The following is a 23,036-nucleotide window of genomic DNA, read 5'->3' on the forward strand; positions in this document are numbered from 1 at the left end:
AATCCACACATCCCTATAGTTGCAATACATGCACTTATCATAAATTATTTCTATGAATTCCTGGAAAATGTATATTCTTCATATACAGTTTGGTGCTTTCTGAATTCCTGGAAAATGTATATTTTTCATATACAGTTTGGTGTTTTCTGCTTCAGAATATAAAAATTCCTTTCAATTTCCAAAAATGAGCAATCATCAATCTAATTTAAGAGACATCTGCATAATTTCTAAAGCCAAGAGAATGGTTTGAGGATAAAAGATAATCTAAGCATGGTCCTCACCAAAAATACCCTGTCTCAATTTTCAGTAAAGACTATGATGTTGAATTAGGGAAGAAAAACACAAGTGCTAATGAAAATGAGATACAGAAATGGACATTATAATGCCTAAGGAATAAAACTTGAGTCAAAATTTGTAGACTAACCTCGGTTACATGATTCTAATGAAGCCATATACATCACATATATTTGGAAGGACAAAATTTTTTAGTCTATCAAGGTAAAGGAAACACAGTGGAGCTGATGAACAGCAGTACCATTACTCAAAAAGCAAGGGTTATGGTAAGTGCTCTGATGAGGCTTACAAACAGACTTTGAGGGGGAAAATGGTAAATGAATAAATGGCAAGATGCAACAGAAGAGAACACTGCTTCTCACAGATTCTTTGACAATTTCCTAGATTAGGGAAATGCAATGTATCTGTGCCACAGAAAAGCCTCTTGCATGTGCCTCAGAAGACTAGATTAGATGAAATATAAGCGGAGTACCTGAAGTGAACGCCTCAACTTTAGACTGGGTGTGGACTGGCCCAAAAAGGAGATAACAGCTTGTAATGAAAAGTGTCAGGCTGGAAGTGTCACCAGTCATGGTATTTGAACACAAGTGCTGGGACTGATCTTATTTTGAGGTTAATTATTTTGGTACAAAAGACCAAATGTGTTAATACATGTAGGAAATTAATAGAAAACACATCAAAAAGCAATACAAAGGTAAAACCAATGGTGCTGAAGCCATCAATACTCTGAGTGGGAGTAACACAAAGAATTAATTCTGCAGTTTATTCCAACAGTGATTTCTGGGTGCTTTGGTGAAAATATACTACAATTTCTAAAAGAGTGGTCAAATTACAGGAATTAACATGTTTTAATGGAGAAAGGTAGAGAAGATTAAAAACCTACAAAAAGGACAGAGGAAGGATTTTATAACATGGCACAAATAAGGCTTACTTGTCATTTATGGCAAAAAGGTGTGCCTTTAAAGTACCTATTTTCTGTTTGGTCTGGGATTAATGCTCCTTCTAACAACCATTTTCTGCTTAAAAGATTGTCCAGAACAGTTCAGTCTTTTTGAACACAAACAACTTTGAAAACAGCTCATTTGTCAGTGGGAAAAACTGGAGAAGATGCAGCTGGGGCTGAGGATTAGCTGAAAAAGTAGGAGTAACCTTCACAACAGAAATGAGGGGAATGAAAAAAACTGCTACCACTACTACTATTAAACCAAACACATCATCAAAATTGTTACAATTTCCTAATCCTCTAAAATATATTATTCCCTTTAGTTGAAATAAAATTAAAACAAGCTATAAACAAACTGTAAAGTGATTCTGTTTAATTGAACACATATTAAAACGTAAAGGGTAAGTACAGAGCCACACTGACAAGCCCATTCACTTCAGTGGAGTAAAACCTTTTCCTTACAGCTGAAGATCTTTATCATGCTTTAGTAGGATGACTGTGACAACAGTTTAGAAACACTGCTTGTAGGCAGCTTCCTATGAAGAAAGCTTCAAGCTGGCTTATCACCCTGAGGTAAGCAAAATGTAAACAACAGAGTTTACTCTGTTACTTCTTTCTATTTCAATCAATTGTGCTGGATACTTCAAAAGGTTTCAGATTTCTTATTATTTTACATTTTTATTTACATTTTATTCTTCTATAAAATAAAATGCATCAAAGATAAAGGAAACCCATCTAGGATCAGTATTTCCTTAACTTTTATACAGTTAGGAGAAACATGTTTTCATGGGATGTCAACAAACTATCATCCTTGCATAAATCTTTACTTTAGACACTAGTCTCTGACTAACACCAAATGTTTTTTGAAAATTAGAAGATTCTACCTATAATGAATTTCACTTATCTATCATGGTAGTATATCTTCAAAGTCCTCCAGATTATTTAAACATGAACTCCCATGCCTCAATCATCCTGAATATTTTCAGGCAAACATATACTTTTATGAGTCTCCTCCTTTCATTCAGATTTTCCTTGATTTTTGCAAAAATCTAGTAATATGTTTCTTAAAACCCTTTCAATGCCATCGGTTCATGTGATGAAAAGGGGGGGGGGGGGAGGGAAGGAGTTACAGAATAAAATCAAAGAAAAAAAATTCCTTTCAAAGACTGTAATAAAACTACCACCGAGCTCTGCCAGACATTCAGCGATTTGTTCTCTCTGAGTTCAAAATCTGAATTAACAGAGCAGCTAGAATGTTCTTCAGGCCACCCCTACGGCTTGGGTTTGTAACATTCTCTGTGTGCTTACATCAAGCCTCACAATGAAAACTGAATTACAGTATGAAACCAGTTTTAAACTGGACTTCAATGGCATTTCATTTAAGTAAGCACCATGTTGTTTAGGTTCTGGTCATGAACGAAAAGAGCTGAAAATGAAGGTCAACAGTCAAGCTGGGAGATCCACAACTTTTCTTGTTTAGAGGAGTTGCTAACTGGCTCTGAAGAGATGCTGCACTGGCTCTGCACCCTGGGGTTATTCCTGCATTGAGTTTCCCCACCACCCCCCCTTTTAACTACAAGCAAAGATTTAAAAATACAACAAAACTAGAATGACTGTACACAGATTACTCATACATATATTTTATCCCAGAGTTTCATAAACTGACAGAAAGAAAAGAAATATTTAAATATATTTAAAAGAAAAAGATCATTAAACATTGGTCATTTACCCTCTCATACCTGTTTAAACAGTTGAAGATTAATGGCAGTTTCCAGAAACTGCTTAGTAGTACTGGAACGATGCTTCACAAAACTATTCTCACAGAAGGTTATAGGCTCTCCCTAAAAAACAGAAAAAGTTAGATGTTAACTAGAGTACACAAGTACACTGATTTATTTAAAATTCTCCATTACAAATTCAGTTCGCAAGAGTCAATATATTACAGATTATTCCCTTTCAAGAAATCTCAATACACACGTATCCAATTAAACAGAGATGACAACAAATAAGCCCAAAATCTTCATACAATATTTAAATAGCTCTCATGTTGCAATTGAACCTCTGCTTTATGAAGTTAGTCAACAAAATCCACATTGCACGGAACAAGTAAGTGGTTTATGGTTGGTTCATGTTACCTTTATAGCAGTCTTCATTAAAAATGTCAAGGAAGTGGTTCAAATTTTGAGAAAGAGCAGGTTTGCTCCTTCAAATAATTCAACGTGCATTATTGTTCAGGATTACTCTGACTCCCTGGCATGATAAACCAGCAATACTTGCAACCCAAAGGTCCAAAAACATGTACTTGCACCAAATTATATTAATATTTATTCTACCAAAACAGGAGAAGATTGAAAAACTATTCTGCTGATTTAACATTTCTTCCATTTTTACAGAAAATAAAAGCTGCAAACTTTTTGCAATCCTCTTATGGAGTCTGAAGAGATGAGATTAACGTTTGATGCAATAAGATGTATTTCCCCAACATGGGAAAAGCACACAGCCTACAGTTACCAGAAACCCTGCCCAAAACCACTTTGATGATTAAAGAAGAGAAATGAGCATTCATTCAAAGTGAAGTATTCATTGAAAAAAAATTATGTCTGAAAACAGTACTCATCAAATAAAGGAAGCTAAAAAGAGGGTTCTTTTAATAAACAACCAAACTGACTTCCACTTTCATGAAAAATTTCCTGTCTTCAGTGTGCACAGACCACTGGACATTTCTCATGAGCATCCTCTCCACTTCTGTTGTTCCTGTGAAATCTTTGTGATAAATACTTGAAGCTGTTTGACTGAACTGGATAAATCATAGGTACATTACAAAGCTTGTGTATGGATCAGTGTACATGAACTGATTTCATCATTAAGCCAAAAGCCCCCCCTCCCAAGTTTACAGAATGAAAATAATTACCAGGTTAGAAACAAATCCCAAAGCCCTCCAAGACAGAAAATTAGAAATCCAACACAATGCCACACCTAAATCCACCACAGAATATTTTACTACCCAAAAGCTACACATACAGTGCAGTCCCACAACAGAATAAAAGACACCTCAGCCATTCAAAAGAAAAAAAGATCAAAAACAGCTGCTATATTGATCTTGCCAATAACTCCAACTGCTAGTCACTTTAAAGACAAATTTATTCATGCCGCAGCTTTCTGCTCCTAACCCTGTTTAACTTCAACTGCACATGCTACTTCACGCATTTCCTACCATTCTGGCTGACTGTGCAGTTATGTGCTTCCAGAATGCCACAGAGTGTTTTCTGCTTGTGACCTAGGTAAGTTTGGTGGAGTCGCTCTAAACCATTTTCAACTGCTCTTTGCACCTTACACATAAATGGTTCCAGTATGACCCAAGGAAATGTTGCTGTAAAAACACTGTGATACCATTTTACAGTCCTATTCTTATACTACCAAAAGCTTCCCTTTTTAAGTCTCTCCTTTTAGAGGTCCAATCCTACTCAGTAAAGCACTTATGCTCATGTTTAATTTGGTTTTACCTTTTCCATCCTTACCTCTTTATGGAACATCTGATTTTAGAAAAGAAATCTCCTGGAAAGAGCTAGAGCCTTTACATTTTGCTAATGGAATCCTTCTCCCTGCACAGGGTAGCTGGACTGCTGTGACACAGAAACCCACCTCAGCATAGTATCTAGCACTGTGTCAATCCAGTCTCCAGGAGAAGCACCCAAATTACTCCACCTACTACTTATGAGATAACTGGTCAACACTGTACACATGCAGGACAGGCTGGATCTGCCAATAGCTTGAAATGTTTGTGGTACTTTAAATAGCACTGCCTCCCTGACCCAATTTCATTAGCTTTACTTGAGCTCCTAAAGACTCTTGTCTTAAGAAGATGACCCCAAGCTACTTAGCAAATTCAAAGTGCATCAAAACAAATGGAACAGTCTCCAGTGAGACATGGTGGTATAAGACAGTGTTCCTGAGGGCAGGCTCTTGGTTCTGTCGTTCTTCCAAAAAGAAAAAAAAATAATATTCAAGGCAGCAAATGATAACAAGTCTTTTATACACACACACAGAGTGGCTGTGTTACACAAAGAAATGATTTCTGGAAATACAGAGGCTTTGTGAAAGTGTAGAACTGACTAGCTGATGGCTCAAGACATACCTTGAAACACTACCTTTAGGACCAAAGAGAGAAGACAGTATTTTCAAAACACACTAAAAAGATAAACACTGAGCTATGCCCCCACCGTCACTTTCCCAGTTCTCTCGAGGAAGACGAAAGACAAAAAGGAGACATTATCTCCCAGCAGAAGAGAAACCAGGCCTGCTTGGTCTCCTTTCCCATCAGCCTGGGAGGAGAGCAGTCAGACCCTGTTTCACTGGATAGCGCTTCTCCTGCCCCAGCCATGCAACAGAGCACCAGGAAACGGTAGCTCGACACATTTTTACTGCAGGGCTGTAATGTTTTCCCAAGCACTTCCCTTTAATATCTGGATGCTTTAGATACTGAGTAAGCGCTTGTGCACTGGGGCATCTGTTCCCTTATCAGTATAGTTCAGAGACTGAACAACCAAAGCTATGCCTCAGCTGAAAATTTATTTAGATCTATAAAGAGTTCACACCCAAATGCCATCTATGTTATTTGAACCTACTGATAGCAAGGTTCTTTTAGAAGTTTGAGTAGTTTTAAAGCTCCAATCGCTTCAGTACATGAAAATCTGTTGAAACCTGTAAAAATTCGACACTGAAGTTTTCTCAGGGTATCTGCTGCAACTTTACTGAAATTGAATTAAATAATACAATTAACTCCCAGCTCTTTTATTCGTTCAAGATTCTGAACAACAAATTGGCTTTCCAAATAAAACACTTTACAAATCTTCAAGGTGATTACAGTAAACACAAAGCTTTTTGAAGAGCTATTTAAAAAATAAATTACTGAATCAATACAAACAAAAAATGGCTCTAGAAGATTTCATACATAAAGATTGTAACATTTTTGTTTCTCCAAGTACATCACAGTACCTTTAGAAACAGGGTTTTGGAGGAATGCTCCACTGATATTTAACTAGTAGACCATCAAATGGCCCCTGTCGTATTGATCTACAATGTACTTTCAAAACAAGTTCGATCAAAACCCAGTGGGGACCCTATACTGAAAAGTAGACAGCTAATACTCAGACCAAACAATCTATGCCCAAACAAGATCTCTGTCCTTTTAACAACAGTTGCTATAGAATTTTCTTCCCCTTTCATAGCTTGCCACACACAGCAGGAATTTTTTACTCTAAGCTACATTCATGTTTTAAGCAAGCTATTTATACAGCTCTCAATGGGATGTGAAAACAGTGACCCAAACCAGTGTGATCATTTTAAAAGGAAAAATAATCTAGATTAGAAGGTATGTCTGTGCTTTCTAAATGCAGTGCTATTTAACTTCAACAAGAAGTACAAACATTTTAATTCTTTAGTTCAGCAAACATTTATATCTCTCTAGCATGAGATGACTCACACCAACTATTTGTATGATGGTTATACCATTTCACATGGTAGCTCTCACTCATTACGTGAAGAGCATAAAGGTAGATAGAGGCAGAGCTGCTTCAGTTTTGTATAATTATTTTTTTTTAAATATCAGAACTCCTCTGGTTTAAAATCAAGGAAGTACAAAAGTGAAATTTCATCTGCTGTCCTGACACTCAGACCTAACAGCCAGGGGAGAACTCAGTACAACCTATGACTCTACTCAGGAAGGTGCCATTTAAAATTACAAATATCAGTAAAATTTGCAAATTTCTTGCAATCTACCTGAAAAAAAAAGGTTCAGATGTGCTAATATTTCTTATGGTCAGAATTAAACCCCACGACAACTCCTATTTATGCAGTATCTATATTCAATAAAAGATTACTATGATCCTGAAAATCATTTAAACAATATGGGTTTAACATGTACAATAAATTTTTATGGAAGTCACAATAAATACTCATAGCACTATTGCACAGGGAGGTTCTGGATTTAAACACACCCTGGTCCTTGCATTTCATTACTCTTTTTCTGCTTCTGTACCCTGACATACCTTTTATACCTTACTCTTGGAGGAAAGGTAAACGAGTCAGTGCCCATCTCAAGAGACACCTGTGCTCAAAAGGTTTCAACCTGAAACTCAATTATAAGCAATGCTTACTGATGCATTCTCGAGTGATTCAGGTGCATTCTGAATCTTAACATTTCTTTCTTTTCCTAGTACAACAATTAATTGTATTATTTTGAGTTACTGCATACTGAATACAATACCTGCATCTGTTGGAGAGTCAATGCCACTACTTAAAATAGTGTCAATATTGGCCCAAAGCACTCCAGTTAGCATTCAATTACAGTGAGGTCTGACAGGTTGTGTTATCTTCAGTCTGGAAGTTATCTCAGCACCCCTTGTGTAGTTGATGAGACCATGAACTCCTACTGCTGAGCATTCCAGAGCAAGCCATTAGCCTTTGCTCTTCATCTCTTAATTTCTGATGAGTGACGCAGCAACCATCGTAACTTAAAACAAAGCTATCTTGGGTTTATTTTTTGTTTTAACATCAAGAGCTTTGAGGACATTTTCCCCAAAGACAGGTGATTTTTTTTCCAAGGACTTCATCTTTTGTTAACTAATTCATGAAGAAAAGCCCATTTTACAAAGATAGAAAATAAGTTACTGTTCCTTATATTCTGTAATCTTTTAATAGATGTGTCAAAGTGAGAGGATTTGTTTATTGAAATACATCTGAAATGCATTCATCTTGCCATGATTAATTACTTTTTTTAAAAAAAACCAAAGCACCACCACAAATCATGCCTTTATTTCCTCCTGATGTTTGCTGCTTAGGAGCAAGCAACTTTTCTGCTTTGCTTATTTTCCTCCAAGGTTGAATGGCCTCACTGCCACTGCTGGAGACCCCTCCAAAGTCCATGAGCATTCCCCTGTCATAGAGGATATCACCTAACAAACCAAAATGGATTGCAGTCTTCTACATGAATGAGACCATGTACAAAAACATTAGAATTCACAATTCCACTGATGAAATTTTGTTCTGGATTAACTTTCAGTTGTTTCTCAAATGTCGGTGAAGAAATCTTACCAATCACCCTGCCTATCATGCATGAACTGGATTCATTCTGGATTAAACTAATGCAGAAAAGGAGCTCCAGCTAGTCATGGCTATTCAGTATGCAACACCAGACTAAAATAAGAACTACAATAAAGCTAGAAATGCATACTGCATGGATGGCAGGTCCTTAGCACCAACCGTACTGTTTTGCTTTACAGATCTATTCCTATTATGCAATATTTGCTAATGTAAAGCATATTAGAAAAATACTGTTGGCAGCACCAATTTCTTTAATTCAGTATTCCAATTAAATCAGGAAAGAACAACTATTTCTACTTTTCTTGAACACATGCACTGGACTAAGTTTTTTATTATAATTTATTACACAAAAAAATACAATCACCTTTTCCTATTACTTGTCATATTTCCTGTCTGCATTAGAGTAGTCAAATTTTCCATATGGTCTTTTGGAGTCCCATGAACTCCTTTCAAGACCCCTGAAGCTTCCCATTTTCACTTTCACCAATCATTTTTTTTTTTCAATAATTGCTAGACGTTTGTTCAAGACATATTGCTACAGCGAGGAGAATCTGTCCTGTGCTGAAAACAAACAGTTGCACGGACCGAGTGTTCAGCATGATGAACAGCGTTTGGAGTGAAGAGAAGTGTTGGATGAGTACAGACACTATCAAAGCTGTTCTTTACTCAAAGTGAATATTAATGACAGTTGTTTCATGTTTCAAGTTAAAATCGTACAGAACACACTGTTGCAAGGAAAACAGTTCTCTTAAAACATATTTTTCATCTTACAAGCAATCGATAACTATCCAAATACATTATTTTATTTTTCATCAGGATGTTTGTGATCCTAAAATGGTACCTCAAAACAGCTCAGTTCTTGATTGTGGATACGGAAAGCTTATTAATAGAAAAATTATTTCAAAGCTGTATAGAAAATATTCTCATTTCAATCTACTCCTAAAAAATTTTCTACACAAATACCACTGAAAGAATGTACATAAAGCCCATAGCTGTGGTATAGATTTCTTTATTAGATATAGCACCACAGGCTCCAAAATAAAGGGTAGTATTTTCTTTGCAATAACAACTCACACACTTTGAGACTCCTGACAAATGGTCCTGATACAGTCAAAATCAATTTGATTTTTTTGAACTTCCCAATTCACAATGCATTAAACTGAGTTCAAAAGGCAAGATGTAAGCTGAGCTGAACAGTCAGGGGACAGCTCCTCTTAGTTTCTACTAATACAGAGCAAATCCAGCTTCTAATAATTTTTTTCTATCATAACAAAAATTCTGCAAAATACTAAATTAGTTAAAACTATGTGAGCACAGCTCAAAATAACTGTTACAGGTTTTCTTCTGTTTGTTTAAATGCGCTTTGTCTTTGGAGAAGTTGATGCCAATCCAAGATATGCTGCAATTTGCCAGCAGACTTCTGCCTGTTAAGATATTCTGAATTAACATATCAAAAAAACCCCCACAAACAACCCACACACAAGGCCACAATGGTTTCAGAAATATCTTCTCTTATAGGCAATGAGTGGAGCCAAAAAGAAAGGCGGGGGGGGGGGGGGGGGGGGAGCAAAAGCAAATATTGCAGAAAGAAGGACTGCAAAGGTCACTTTGACAAATGTTTGCCAGTTGAAATGATGCATGGTGCTTTACTTCCAATACAGCACAAATGTACATCTCTCAGATATGCCAAGAGATAAACTGAAATAAAATGGAAATCGGTTTCAAGGAGAGCTCATTACAAGAGAGATACTAAACAGAACACTGAAGAACTTCTATGTTCAGTTCAACAAACTTACCAAAACAAAGGACTGACTGGGGCCTATTTCTGGTCAGAACGGGGGTAAGGACACCAACAGGACTGACAATGTTCTGTTTGTGCATCTCCAGCGTACAGTGAGACACAATTCAGCGTAACAGCTTGTACTGCAACCTGCCATGAGCTGACATGGACCAGTGGCCTCACCTTTAGACTAAGGGACAAATTAGACAACCCCTCCTGAAGCAGTGGCAGGTAGCACCACTATGGAAAAAACGCAACTACACCTTTTGTTGAAATTATTAGTTTGAGTGAAACTGGTACTGTGTGGAACTCCAGGGATTTTTAAAACACTATATGCACCCTGGCTTTCCATTTCATAACCAGAACAACTGCTAAACACACAAACTTGAACTAAACATTACTTCATTTCTGCACAGGTTACTTTTCATCTCAGTAACAGTGGACATCAGGCAGCCAAGTGTGTAAAACGCCCATGGAAAAAAGACTACCTCTAAGAGAACTACTTGGGTAGAAGAAAGACTCTGCCATACTGCATTTAACGTTTCCTCCAGGAAAAGGCCTCATCTGGAATTAATAATTATCCTATCCATTTCCTTCAAGGACTACCACAGAGTTCCTTACCCAACAACAGAACGCACCTCCCTCCCCACACCCAAATACCCACCCATGCACCCCCACACAACCCCCGTTTTATAAACTTGATGCCTCAAGCAAGGATTATTTTCTCCTTTCAAATCTCAGTATTTATTTGAATCCATCAGACCACCAAACATCATATCATCAAGACCTTACTTAGCCAGTGCTATCTCAATGCATTTTATCAAACAGAACTACTATCAGTAGGCTGCAAATATCATGCGACGAGAATCTGGACTGGGAGACTAAATGACTCTCTAGGATGTTTCTGGTTAATAATTTTATATGCCGCCCTCAGAAACCAGAAAGCATGAAAGCCCATAACACATTTAACTACAGAATACCAGCAAAACACCAAAAATACAACTTCTGAAGTTCTGATGGGATTAAATGGATTTTCATTTCTCCTAACTTCTCAGTGGAACGAAAGTGCATACAAGAAGAGATGCATTTTTGACTCATTTTTATTTCTGCTGGGAAATCAAAAGCTTCTGGCCTCAAACACAGCAGAGTCTCCACACCAGTACTGCAAAAAACAATGAAGTCTGAAAGGCACAGCCTCTTCAGTTCTTCACCACATTCAATGATGTGAGCTGTGTGTAAGTAGTTTCACTAATACAAGCTGATTTTATGTTAAATTATAAACATGATACACATACAAAAATAGCTGACTTTGGATAAGCATTTCTTTTTCAGTAGAACTCACCGTTAGGAGGTAGTAGCATCTTCTAAATTGCCAATGTATCTTTAGCATAAAGTAAGATATCAAACATTTTCTTTGAAGTGTTTCAGACTGGGATACAACATACAGTGCAAAGAATAAGGCTGTGCTCTTATAAATTAGGGAAAAAGAGAGGTAAATAAGCAGCCTTACTGGTTTGTATCTTAGTGCATCTCTGTAGGATCCAAACAGTGCTGCCTGTGCCCGAAGAAAGGCCTTGGCTACTCCGTCACCCGTAGCTGTAGACTGCTTTTTCAGTTTATTTTTCAAGGCCGAGACCTGCACGACAGAGTGGAACAGTTAAATTAACACCTCAGAAATTGGTACAGCGAGGTATGAACCCAATCAGCAGGCAAACCATGGTGTCTACAGGTCAGCCAAAATTTCATCCTCCTCCTTGATAGCTTATCTTTTTAACTGCAAAGAGCACCTGCTGGTCTGTTAATTGAAATGAAAGCGGGGGATGAGGGTAGAGTGCTAATGCAAATTGGTTTATGCTCCCTTTTTTCCCAAGGCCTCTTGACATAAATAAGCTTAATTATTTTACAGTAAACTGCATGAGCCACTTTTCTGCAATTTCTTTTTTCGATCATAACACGTACCTACTTGTTTTGAATGAAGACAGTTGGACACTTTTCATTTATGCTATGAAGACTTATTTTTAAGAGCTCTTAATGGTCACTTAATATTCAGTTTCAGAATTTTTTTTAATGTCAAATTACTATCTTACATTATTTTTCATGCACCATAGGACTAGCTGCTACCATTGCCAAATAGTTGAGGAAAGTTTGTGCAAATTCAGTGGTATGTTGTTGTTAGAACTTTCCTAGAAGATAAAACATGTGAAAGGGGAAAAAATAACATTTAGAGGCACCTGTAGTTAAAAAATCCAAAAAATTTAAAATCTTATTTTAGTGCTTGATAACTTTTTTGAAGGAGTCCTGGTTTTTTCACTTGGCAAACAACAATCACTGATTATACAGAATTGGGAAAAATGAGAAATACTAGTTTGGATGACCCTTACTTGAAGATACTTTGGAGAATAAAAAAATATATAATTAGGGAATTACTATAGTATTCTTTAAAGATATGTAAAATTACGCCCCGTTTAGTCTCCTGATTTTCAAAACGAGGGATATTTGGAGAAGTCAGATCCAATTCTGCTGTATACATATTTCTGCATCCCATTGCATACCAAATAAGACAAGACTTAAGTCACTAACTACTATACAAAGTAACATTTAGAGTTACTCTTTAAACAGAACTTTATAAACACAAACTAGCACGAAAAAGTTCTCATTCTTTTAGAAATATATGCAAGAATTAGTATCTTTTTGTTTCTTTATGCAAGCAGTCCTGACTGCTCTTGTAGATGATGATTGTAATTGAAGTGCCAACCTAATTAACAACTAAACTTTGAATAATGCTAATGAGAACTGAACATGGCATCAGAGAAAAGACCAGCTCTACAGGTGATAAACCTTCACAGTAGTGACATTTTCCAGTGTAAAGTCACAGTTACTGTGATCTGATCAAAGAGAGAGACCCCCATTGGGTCCAATTATAACTATAGTTTTGAAAAAAAAAATTATTGAGTTATGATGTTCATAATCTATGCAGAAAGGCCTTTACAGTATAGGTCTTTTCCCCATAGCTGTGATCTTTTCAATTTATATCCAAGCTCCACAGATCTAGATAAAAGTTTAGAGCCTGATTCGTTTAGCCCATGGAAAGCACACACCAAGGCTCATTTACGTTTTTCCTTAAACCTTAAAAGGGGAAAAAAAAAGTACAAGTCTGAGTACAAAAACCAGTTAAACAGTTCAAGGTTGAAAAAATAAATGCGCATTTTGGTTTTAATTTGGGGGGAGTGGGTGTAGTGAGTGGTTTCTGTTGTTCTGTACTGTATAATTGTTTTTAAATTATTCAAAATAAGGTTTATTTAATTCCAATGGAAATAAATTTATGTATCATACGTATAAGGAAATCTGCCTATCAACGTTAGCTCAGTATTACTAAGCAAAAAGCAGTAATATGGGGTTAAAAAAAGAAGTACCAGCCTTAAAATGTTCTCTCTGACACGTTGGTCAAAGCATCTTCTAAACATAGAGGGAAAAGGTAGAAAATTCTCTACTTTCTTCTAAATTAAACCTTGTGAGTTTGAGGAAATTAGGGCAGACAGTGAGACAGTTTAAGAGAGGGGGGTAAAAGTGATGTAGAGCAGAGATACCACAGGACAAGTGGGGGATGTGAAGGAAAATGGTATTTTCTGATTCTCTCAGTTCTGGCAGGCCCTATGTACCCTAACACACATCATAAACAGGATGCTTTAGGCAAAAACATGTTAAGAACTACAATAGAAAGGAACAAATCTCCTGCTTCACTGCAGTATTGGTACATTATTAGTATTAAGAACATCCCAAAGGGCTGGCAGTTTGAAGATGAGTTCTCCACCACAAAAATGTTTAAGTCAGATGCATGTTTTGTGCTGCCATCCTGGACGGAGTTCCAGCTGCAAAAAAAGGCTATGCTGGAATTCAAAGAAAGTTCCTCCAACTTCTGCTTCTCTCAGGAGGCTACACTAAAAGGCAGGGAGAGCTCTAGTAGATTATTCTGCAGAAGTCCTAATAGCACAGTGCTCTTAAGAAAAAGCCCACAGAGCTAATGTGGGCCACAAACCTGATTTCCCATCTGGAGTCCTGGCTGAAGCACTCAGAGAGAGCACTGCCTGCTTCCTTTAAGCTGACATCAGCAAACATGCATGCAAAAGGACAGTGGTTTCTCAGGGCTTCTCCCAACACTGACTGGCACCAAACCCAAACTGAACAACTGGTAGGTTGCCAGCAAGTTCTCCTGGTTCCACAGTTTAATAGAGCGATAATGTAATTAGTGTGGTCAAAGCAGTAGATACAGGTAAGAGCCCGGGTACTTTGAACTACTTAGAAGGACTTGGTGCACAGCAGGATGATGATTGCTTAGATCCATGTGGCTAAACCCAAGGAAGTGAGACACTGCTTTGGTGACATCATTAGTAGCTCTTAAAATTTCGAAGAAAATTCATAGTTCTGGGACTGAGGCAAAAAATACAAAGCAGCATCTTTTTCAAAATCTTTTACTCAGATATGCTTTAATCCATCTATGATTAAGAATGCCAAACTTTTTTTCTCCTCCTCTTTCCATGTCCTAAGCAGAAATAGCCTTTTACAAAGTTTAAAAATAAAGAACTGCAAACAAACAAACCACAGGGATTAGAACACTGTTAAAAATTATTTCTGGAAGACACCAGTGATCCTTTTCAGAAACAGTATTATTAATTTACACTAGAAGCAAATTCGTTTTATCTTCCCCTAGCAACAGCTTCTCATAGGAAGGTGATATTGTTGGACTGCTAAACACCACTAATGAAAAGCAATCAGAACTTCAGGAAGGTTTAAATCAATAGAATAGCTTTCCAGAGATTTAGGAAGTCATGAGATTGACAGGTGATTTTTCTTTCATATGTAAGTAAGTATATCTAAAATGTAGAAACAATGTGTTCGTTTTAAGTAAGTTAGTTTTTTTAATAAGTTTGGGTTTGTTTTTTTTTAATCACCCTCGGATTCCTAAACTGACTAACTGATCAGAAACAACACATGACTAATATCTTTTCAATACATATGGGAGTAGAACAACACGGCATGTAAATTACAAAAAAATAAAAATAAAACAATGTAACTATTAATCAAAGCCTTTGCTCCTCAAAAACTTGAGCATGCATATAGATTTAAGCATGTATAGAAGTATTCAAAACATTTGTCACCTGAGAAATGCAGAACCACAGACCAGGGTTCCCAGACTACCAGATCTCTGAAAAACGATACCCAGGTATTTCTCTGGTATCAGTGACAACTGCTATGCTTTAAACTGGGTTTTCTGGTGTTCCCCAAACAAATCACATTGCTGCAAAAGTAAGCCTACTCTCAACAGCAAGAACATGAGAGAAGGTGGTAGATAAGACAAAGAAACCAAAAACCTTACAAGAAAATTAAGTCTGATAGGATGTTCAGTATCACTAATGAAAGAGCTTCTATTTATTTGATATTATCTACACACACAGGATTTAGGCACCTCAGCCCTCCAGCATAGCAACACAAATACTCATTAAGATCAAACCAAATACTTAAAAGCAAATGTTTTCAAAACTGGCTCCACTTCATGGTCTCATGTTGTAGCTTCTAAAACTATGTTGAGGTTCAACAGAAATTTAATGCTAATAAAAAGCTGCCTTGTAACACTGCTGATGGCTCTCAGTTTCTAAAATTCATTTGTAATATTTTTGGGCTATTTCCTAATAGGAAAACATAATCTATTACAATATTTAAATTTTCTAAAAAATCTTTTTAGTTACAGTGTTACATGTTGACCATAACTTCTTTACAATAGTGTTAATCATTGTACTTTCAGAAATAATTTGCACTCCCAGTAACTGTTTTATAAAGCAACTGTTTCATTTCCTGGGTGACTTACAGTCTACCTCTCAAATGCTACTTTTAGAACAGAAATGTTCATACACCCAATTTACGGTGTTAAAATCCTGTGACTTAAGGATTTCAAAACTAAAACTCTAAAAACCCATTTAGAATCTGTATTGCATCATAGCTGGTAGGCAGCACACGCTAGAAAGGCTACGCATCTTTCAACAGCTGTGTAGATTTTACAGTTAACAATATTAACCACAGAACATGCAAAAAAAATTATAAAGCCTATTGGTTTATGATCTTCATTTATAAAATTTCTGCTTAATCTCTGAAGAAGTCAGCAAGCCTTGGCTGCTAGAGGTGACACCCTCAATTCTCCAACTGTTTTTGAAAATCTTCAAATTTGAGCAAAGGGGTAGTCTCTTTGTCAGAATTAACTGCAAGCAGATATTGCAGTATCAGGCTAAAACTTCATAAATTTGTGTCGATGGTCTCCACTAATTCATATATATCACAAGTGTTCTTTGTCTAACGTCTTACATTATTAAAGTGGTGATCTAAATATTATTGTATTAGGAAATCTACTCCCTCAGGAGTAGCTACTTTTTTTTTTAATTAAAAAATAATAGACAAATTCACGGTGAAATGATGAAATTTAAAAACAAGTGTTCTTGTCAGAAGAGAGGAAAAAGAGGGGGTTTTCCCCCCTCTAAGAAAACAAAGGATTCCTGAAAGCCTTGCACTGATTTATTTTTCCAATTTTAAATACCTTAGGAGTAGCGGAACTGCTACTGGCATGGTAGTATTTCTAACAGTCAATAAATCTAAAATATTATGTGTGAATATTGGAATGAAGCCATTAAGAAGATTACAGCACGCAACGCAGCAGAGGGTCCACATGAAAAAAGGACTGGTAATTCAGGACAACTGTGACCACTGACCTTTGCACAGTCAAGACTACTGGTCAGTCTGACAGAGTAATAGAGTTCACATGCATAGAAAGTCATCTAGCCTGTAACTAAAATTTAAATGCTGAAGTGAGTGATTTAAAAATGACTTTAAATCTCAGTTAATTTATTACACAGTTTATTAGACAATGCCATATAAGAATGTTTTTCGATCTTAAATTTATCCTGAAAGAAATGCACCATCAGGGCATTTTAATAGACATATTACTTATACATGTGTGAACTATTAAATACCTCCACTGAGAGAACATCATCAGGCTTATCGATCAAGAAAATAATTACTCCATTTCCTTCGGATAAAGAAACTGTTTTAGAAAACTCTGATAATATTGCATTTCTTTTGTTAGGCTGTTAATCAACCTTGAGTCAATTTTTGAAAGGGATAGTAAGACTAGAGCTTCTTTCACATTTTCAGCTCTTCATTCTATTTTAACAGCCTTCACTGCTTTTGTACATATACTTAAGAGGTTTTGCTGTATGTTATAAAACTTCACATATATAAGTATCTTTGACGTTTGCTCTCATGTTTTAAGTCTACCTTACCATTCTGACTCTACACTCCTATGTTTTATACTTTTTAAACAAGATCTTAGCAGTTGCACTACCCCTCATGAATACAAAAGAGGGACAAGCTTTTTGGTATTTTATGAACTAAGCACGTTGTCTGTGCCATTTGTTTCCAGGTTTTCCAACTATACATGTATTTTTCCATTCTTTAATTCTTTGAATTAAAGTGTTTTGCAGATTGAATTAGAGGAAGACATGGGAATATTCAAATTCAAAGCTTTATTAAAAAATCCTCAAATTCTGCAGGTGTATTTTGCATAAAACATAGTTGTTCTGGTTTGTTCTATATTAGATACAGAATGCAATATTTTAAGTCTACCGTACAGTCTGTACACTTGGATAACCTTCATTAACATTAATAACAGTAACACGCACATATCCTGAGGGAGAACACACTTCTAAAAGTATGCAGATCTGTATCCCTATTTTTTCATCTAGCTTACTCGTTCAGAGATCATTTTGATATGCATCTGTAAAAGACATGAGAAGTCCTGCTCATTGCACAAACATCCATTGTTTCCTGTTGGAAGGACCTCCAGCTACAACTCCAGTATCTTACAGAAAATGCCTAATTCTCAATTCTACATCTAGACCTAGCTATTATGTATGTACCTCCACAGCACTACAACCTTAACCTTATTCACTGAATGCAGGGTCAGTTAAAATTACTGACACACCAAAAAATGACTCATTTTTTCATTGTTTTACTCATGAATGATGGAGTACAGTCAAAATTACTGTATATGTTTGTGTGTGTATGCTTTTTGATACACTTACATAAAATCACAAAATATCAGCGTATTTTTTTACATTTCTGAACTGCAGTTGATACTGAAGCAAAAAAATACTGACCAGATGATCTATAAGAAGTCTAGATTTTAACATCATTAAAATCAAAGAGAAGTGACATTAATCTAATCATCAAGAGTTTGATCTCCATTGTACCAAATATATATAAATTACCAACAGAAACAAAAGATGTAGTATGTCACTACAACACCTTACTTTGATTAAGACAGTTTGGTTTTATGATTTACAATTTCAGGAAATGTAGCTCTTTGATTTCACATTTTGATACAAATTCTTTGTGCTAACAACCATTTGCAATAGCTTGAGCATCTATAACTAAATAATCAAAACAGTGGCTTCACAATGAGATTCTTTTAGAGCTCTATTGGGAAAAACAAGGTAAGTGAATTTTGTGACTATTTAAAATGATATACAGAATATGTTCCCCTATAGGCAATAAGAGAAAAAAAAAAGGGGGGGGGGAATGGGGGGATGGGGGACGACACCCTCTGCAACATCAAAGTCCAGAAAGAACTGGCACTTAATTTATCATCCTTTACAGACAAAAGACAGTTTTCGTCATTTCAAAAGGATCAGATGTCTTTTATGACAAACTGGGTTTGCAGTTTAATTTACAAATAGAATTCTAAGTAAGCAGTCTTTGCTCTGCCAAAGCAAATGACAAACAGTATAGCTTCTCATTCACGCAGCCCTCAGCAGGATAGAAGAGATTAAAATAAAACTGAAATAATTTAGAGAAAACAAATAAATGTTTCAGAAAGTTGAAGAAGATCAAAGCCTGAATTTTCTGACCCCAACTGTACAAGCATTTCTTATTATATTGACCAGTGCCATCAGATCATTAATTAAAAGGAAAGCGCTGGCAGGTGGCAGGGAAGCAGAAGCCGATAATTGGCCCCCTTCTTCTTTTTGCCTTCAAAAACTCTCTCGTTCTTTTGCAAGACATGCCACTAGGCAGACAGAAATGCCTACTTTGTAATATAATGATTAGGATGAGATGAAGAGACTCTTGCGTTTAAAGCAGCTATGCCTAATGAATGCAGCTAGCTTTATAATTATGATCCTGCTCTTACGATAAGGAATTTGATATTCCATTCAACATCCCCTCAACTGTCAAAAAGGTAAAAATCTCAAATATAGGGGTCTACGCTTGGTGCTTTTCACCCCCTTTTTTTATAGCGGTTAGCAAAATGAGGCATAAATAACTACTAGTAATTCAAGCGTCTGTGTAAGAAAGAAAGGATGAAACATCTGTAAGACTCACCACTTCACCAGGTAGGTTGCTCAGGTCATTAAAAGGGGTTTCTAGAGTGTTTGTGTCAACATTCAGCAAAACCACATCCTCCAGTGATCTATTTTTTACTCTCTGTTAAGAGGAAAGAAAAAAAAAAGCAAGTGGAAAAAGCATTTTACTATGGCATCCTCCTGAAGTGCATTTTTATTATAATGTGCTAGATTAGAAGCAAGGAAACACAAGCACATTCAAGAAATCAATTCTTGAAAAACAAGATTTACACAAACACAGCTAAATATATTGGAACTATACATACCTTGTAACAATGTTTCACTTTCTCACATTTGTGACAAATAGGATGTTAATCATATAATCAGATGAATATCACAGAAAACTAAGTAATTATTTGCAGATTCACATAAATCCCAGGCTTGTGATATCTACTAGTGTTATAGAAGAATGAATGAAACAGCCTTTCATCAGGGGACTTGACTAGCAGCTAAGAATTAAACAATTTGTTCCTTTCAGGAGAAAAGAATTCTTTTCTATACAATCCCACAGTAATACATAATAGTGTGGTCCACAAAATAATTCCAGAAGGAATTGAGCGACTCCTTATGCAGAGCCGCCTTTCTTTTCCATTATTTTCTGATGGAATAAGGAAAAAGATCCTAGTGAAGATATTACGATCCATGGACTCAAATTGTAAGAACTTGATTTGAGAGAAAGAAAGGCTATGCCTACAGTTAAGAAGTGCACTTGATAGACGGCTCTTTTTTGGAAACACAAAAGTGCTAGTGGCTCAGACTGGGGGAGAACCCACAACATCATCTTAGAAAATGTGAATTAATCCTGAGAAACTGCTTTAGCTGAAGTATAAATCAAATAAAGTTCCCAAATCAATTATCGAGTCTGTAATCAGACTTCACACATAGGCTTAATGGAGTCATCAATTGGTTACACAAAGAGGCAAAGCTATTTATGACCCAGCTATAACTTCGGTGAGTTCTATTGTTTTGTTGCATGTTTAAATCTGAAAAGGTTACCTCTTGGGCTTTGGCCATATGCAGTGCTGAATTAAGAGTTATGAAAGCTATGGTATGAATGTTAGATTTTCAGAGGGACAAGCACATAAATTATCTGGGAAATCAAAATTATGCTGAATTCTGATTGATGGCAACTCCAAAAATAAATTTTAACTGTTCTTATTATAGGGAAAAATCTGTTGCTGAAACACTAAAAAAAAAAAAGGCAGTAAAAAGCTATCATTGAGCTATTAAATAGACACAGAAACAAACTGTGATGTAGTGCTTACATGAAACTCTTGAAAAGTAAGATTTCAGAGAGGGACATTTTTTACTTTGTTAAGCATGTGAAGCTCAAATTTTCAGTCTGTATGATACCAAATAGAGATTCTTTCCAAAGTATCGCCACTAAAATTATCATTTATGGTACACACACACCTCATGCTTACCAGTAGGCAGAAGTGTATGGTGAACTTACCTCTATCAAGCTTAAGTGGACGCCAATCAGATAAGGCATCGGTGCACTGAAGGGAAAAGTGGAAAAGACAAAATTACCAGGTTAAGTACCACTACTGCAAAATTCGTGGAGGAAGAGTATTTTAAACCTCGGCATATACAGCGTGATGTATACTAATGTACAAATATACATAGTTGCTAATGCAATTTTTACTAAACAAAGGTATATTTATTTATTTATTTTGTTTTACTCTGCAGTGAAGACAACCACAAATCAAAGGGCACTGTTCCTACCTATGGAAGTATGAGAGAGAAGACATGTAAGGGCTGCTAACTGGTTTGCCATACCTAGTTTTACTAACCAACACTACTGCATGGAAGAGCTAATGTAGAGGGTGTTCCACAAGTGGTCTGACTCCAGCACCACAACGTTTTTACACCACCATTCTGGAGAATATGATACCAGTTAGCAGCACTCCACTGCAGTGTAAACATCACTAACACCAGTTTTGCCTCTGAACATGCTTCTGAAACCATTCCTTGGTGGGTATTTGGAAGCTGTGGAATAACTTATTTATTAATTGCAATATCCTCATTTCCGATTCAAATAGGACCAGGAATTACATTCTTGAAATTAAAAAATAAAACTCCAAACAAAGCTTCTGGAGTGAGACCTCCTGCAGTACACAAGCAAGAAGCAAGAAACTGAATTACGCTAATTTATCAGAGTTTCTCCTGTTAACTTCTGTTTCCTCCTCTACTGAATGTGTTCTGGCAACATCCGACAAAGAACATACTCAGTATCCAGTGCTGAAGGAAGAAGCACCACACTCTGGGGTACTGCAAGATTACAAAAACTGCTAACTCTAGAGGAGTGAGCAATAGATAGGCTGGCTTACACAACTCAGTGCAAACCAAAGCACTAAGGCAGCGGAGAAAAAAACAAAGTAAAAATAATCTCTGAACAATAAATGGAAGGCAAGATACGGTAATTTCTCCCACTGTATTAATTTGACCACGGGTCTGAGTCACTGGCACCAACCGATTGGCAGCTGACTTCCTGAGGCCCAGCGAGAGGCTTCACTGCATCAGTTCACGTGGCCACATCAATTTGGTCCCAACACTGGGAGCAAAAGTAGTATTTCTCACCTGCCTGTGACTGCAGCCAGCTTTAGAAAAACCTGCACGAGCTATAGATTAGCCAATTGTTCTCATTAACAATGTCCCACAGGAGAGGATCAATGCCAGCAAAAAACCCACACAAAAAAAACAAACCAAAACAAAAAACCTCCAACCAAAAGAAACCCAAAAAACCTCAAACTAAAAAAACCTACCCCAAAAAAGCCCACCTAGAAAAAAACCAAACCAACAATAACTTAAAAAAACCCCAACCACCCAAAGACTGAGACAAGTTTTCAGCATATTGATGCTATCAAAATAAACGTTTGCTGAGACTGGAAATTGTCATGGCTTAAGGTTTCCAGACAATGGGGCTTCCAAAAGGGGAAACAGAGACTCCAATGACCCCACACATCTTTTTCTTAGCCCAATACTGAAACATTCTAGTACTTTCTCACGATCTCATCCAGGCTAAGGCCTTACACCTTCACGGAAGAAACACAAGTCACACGGAATCACGCATGGGCATCCCTCCAGAGTAGACACGCATTTATACTCAGTGAGGAATCAGACAGCTTTAAAACAGTATAATTTAAGAATGCTTTATACTATGAAATGTATATCGACACATAACTGAGGAGCCTTCTGCTGAATATGCCACAAAACAGGTCGTCAGGTTCAGCGCATCAGGGTTACATCTTGGCGTTACCAGTAATGTGAACTGGAGGAACTACGGTGAAAACAAGCGCTGCACCATGTATGCATTTTATGCACACTTGTTTTCTTGTACACCGACACTGTTCTGGCAGCTGATTTGCTCCATTAATAAATCTGTCATTAAAGAGGGTAGCGTGTAGCTGTTCCCCAGAACAAAGCAACAGCTACATCGTTTCAATTTTGAGAAGTTAACAGAATAAAGGTACAA

At 36.6% G+C, this 23,036-nt stretch overlaps 1 protein-coding gene across 2 annotated transcripts in view; it reads right to left on the bottom strand.

The window, feature by feature from the left end:
• DENND1B (DENN domain containing 1B) overlaps positions 1 to 23,036 on the bottom strand; it is a gene marked incomplete at both ends in the record, with an annotated part of 149,910 nt that overhangs the window by 27,367 nt on the left and 99,507 nt on the right. For both annotated transcript variants that reach the window (XM_084266475.1, XM_084266474.1), the window contains 4 exons: positions 2,977 to 3,078; positions 11,629 to 11,754; positions 19,542 to 19,643; positions 21,015 to 21,060. In XM_084266475.1, the coding sequence (XP_084122601.1) occupies positions 2,977 to 3,078; positions 11,629 to 11,754; positions 19,542 to 19,643; positions 21,015 to 21,060 (376 nt within the window). The remainder of the gene's footprint in view (positions 1 to 2,976; positions 3,079 to 11,628; positions 11,755 to 19,541; positions 19,644 to 21,014; positions 21,061 to 23,036) is intronic.

Source organism: Gallinula chloropus (assembly GCF_964237585.1).
Source record: "Gallinula chloropus genome assembly, chromosome: 6".
In the NCBI taxonomy this organism is placed as follows: domain Eukaryota; kingdom Metazoa; phylum Chordata; class Aves; order Gruiformes; family Rallidae; genus Gallinula; species Gallinula chloropus.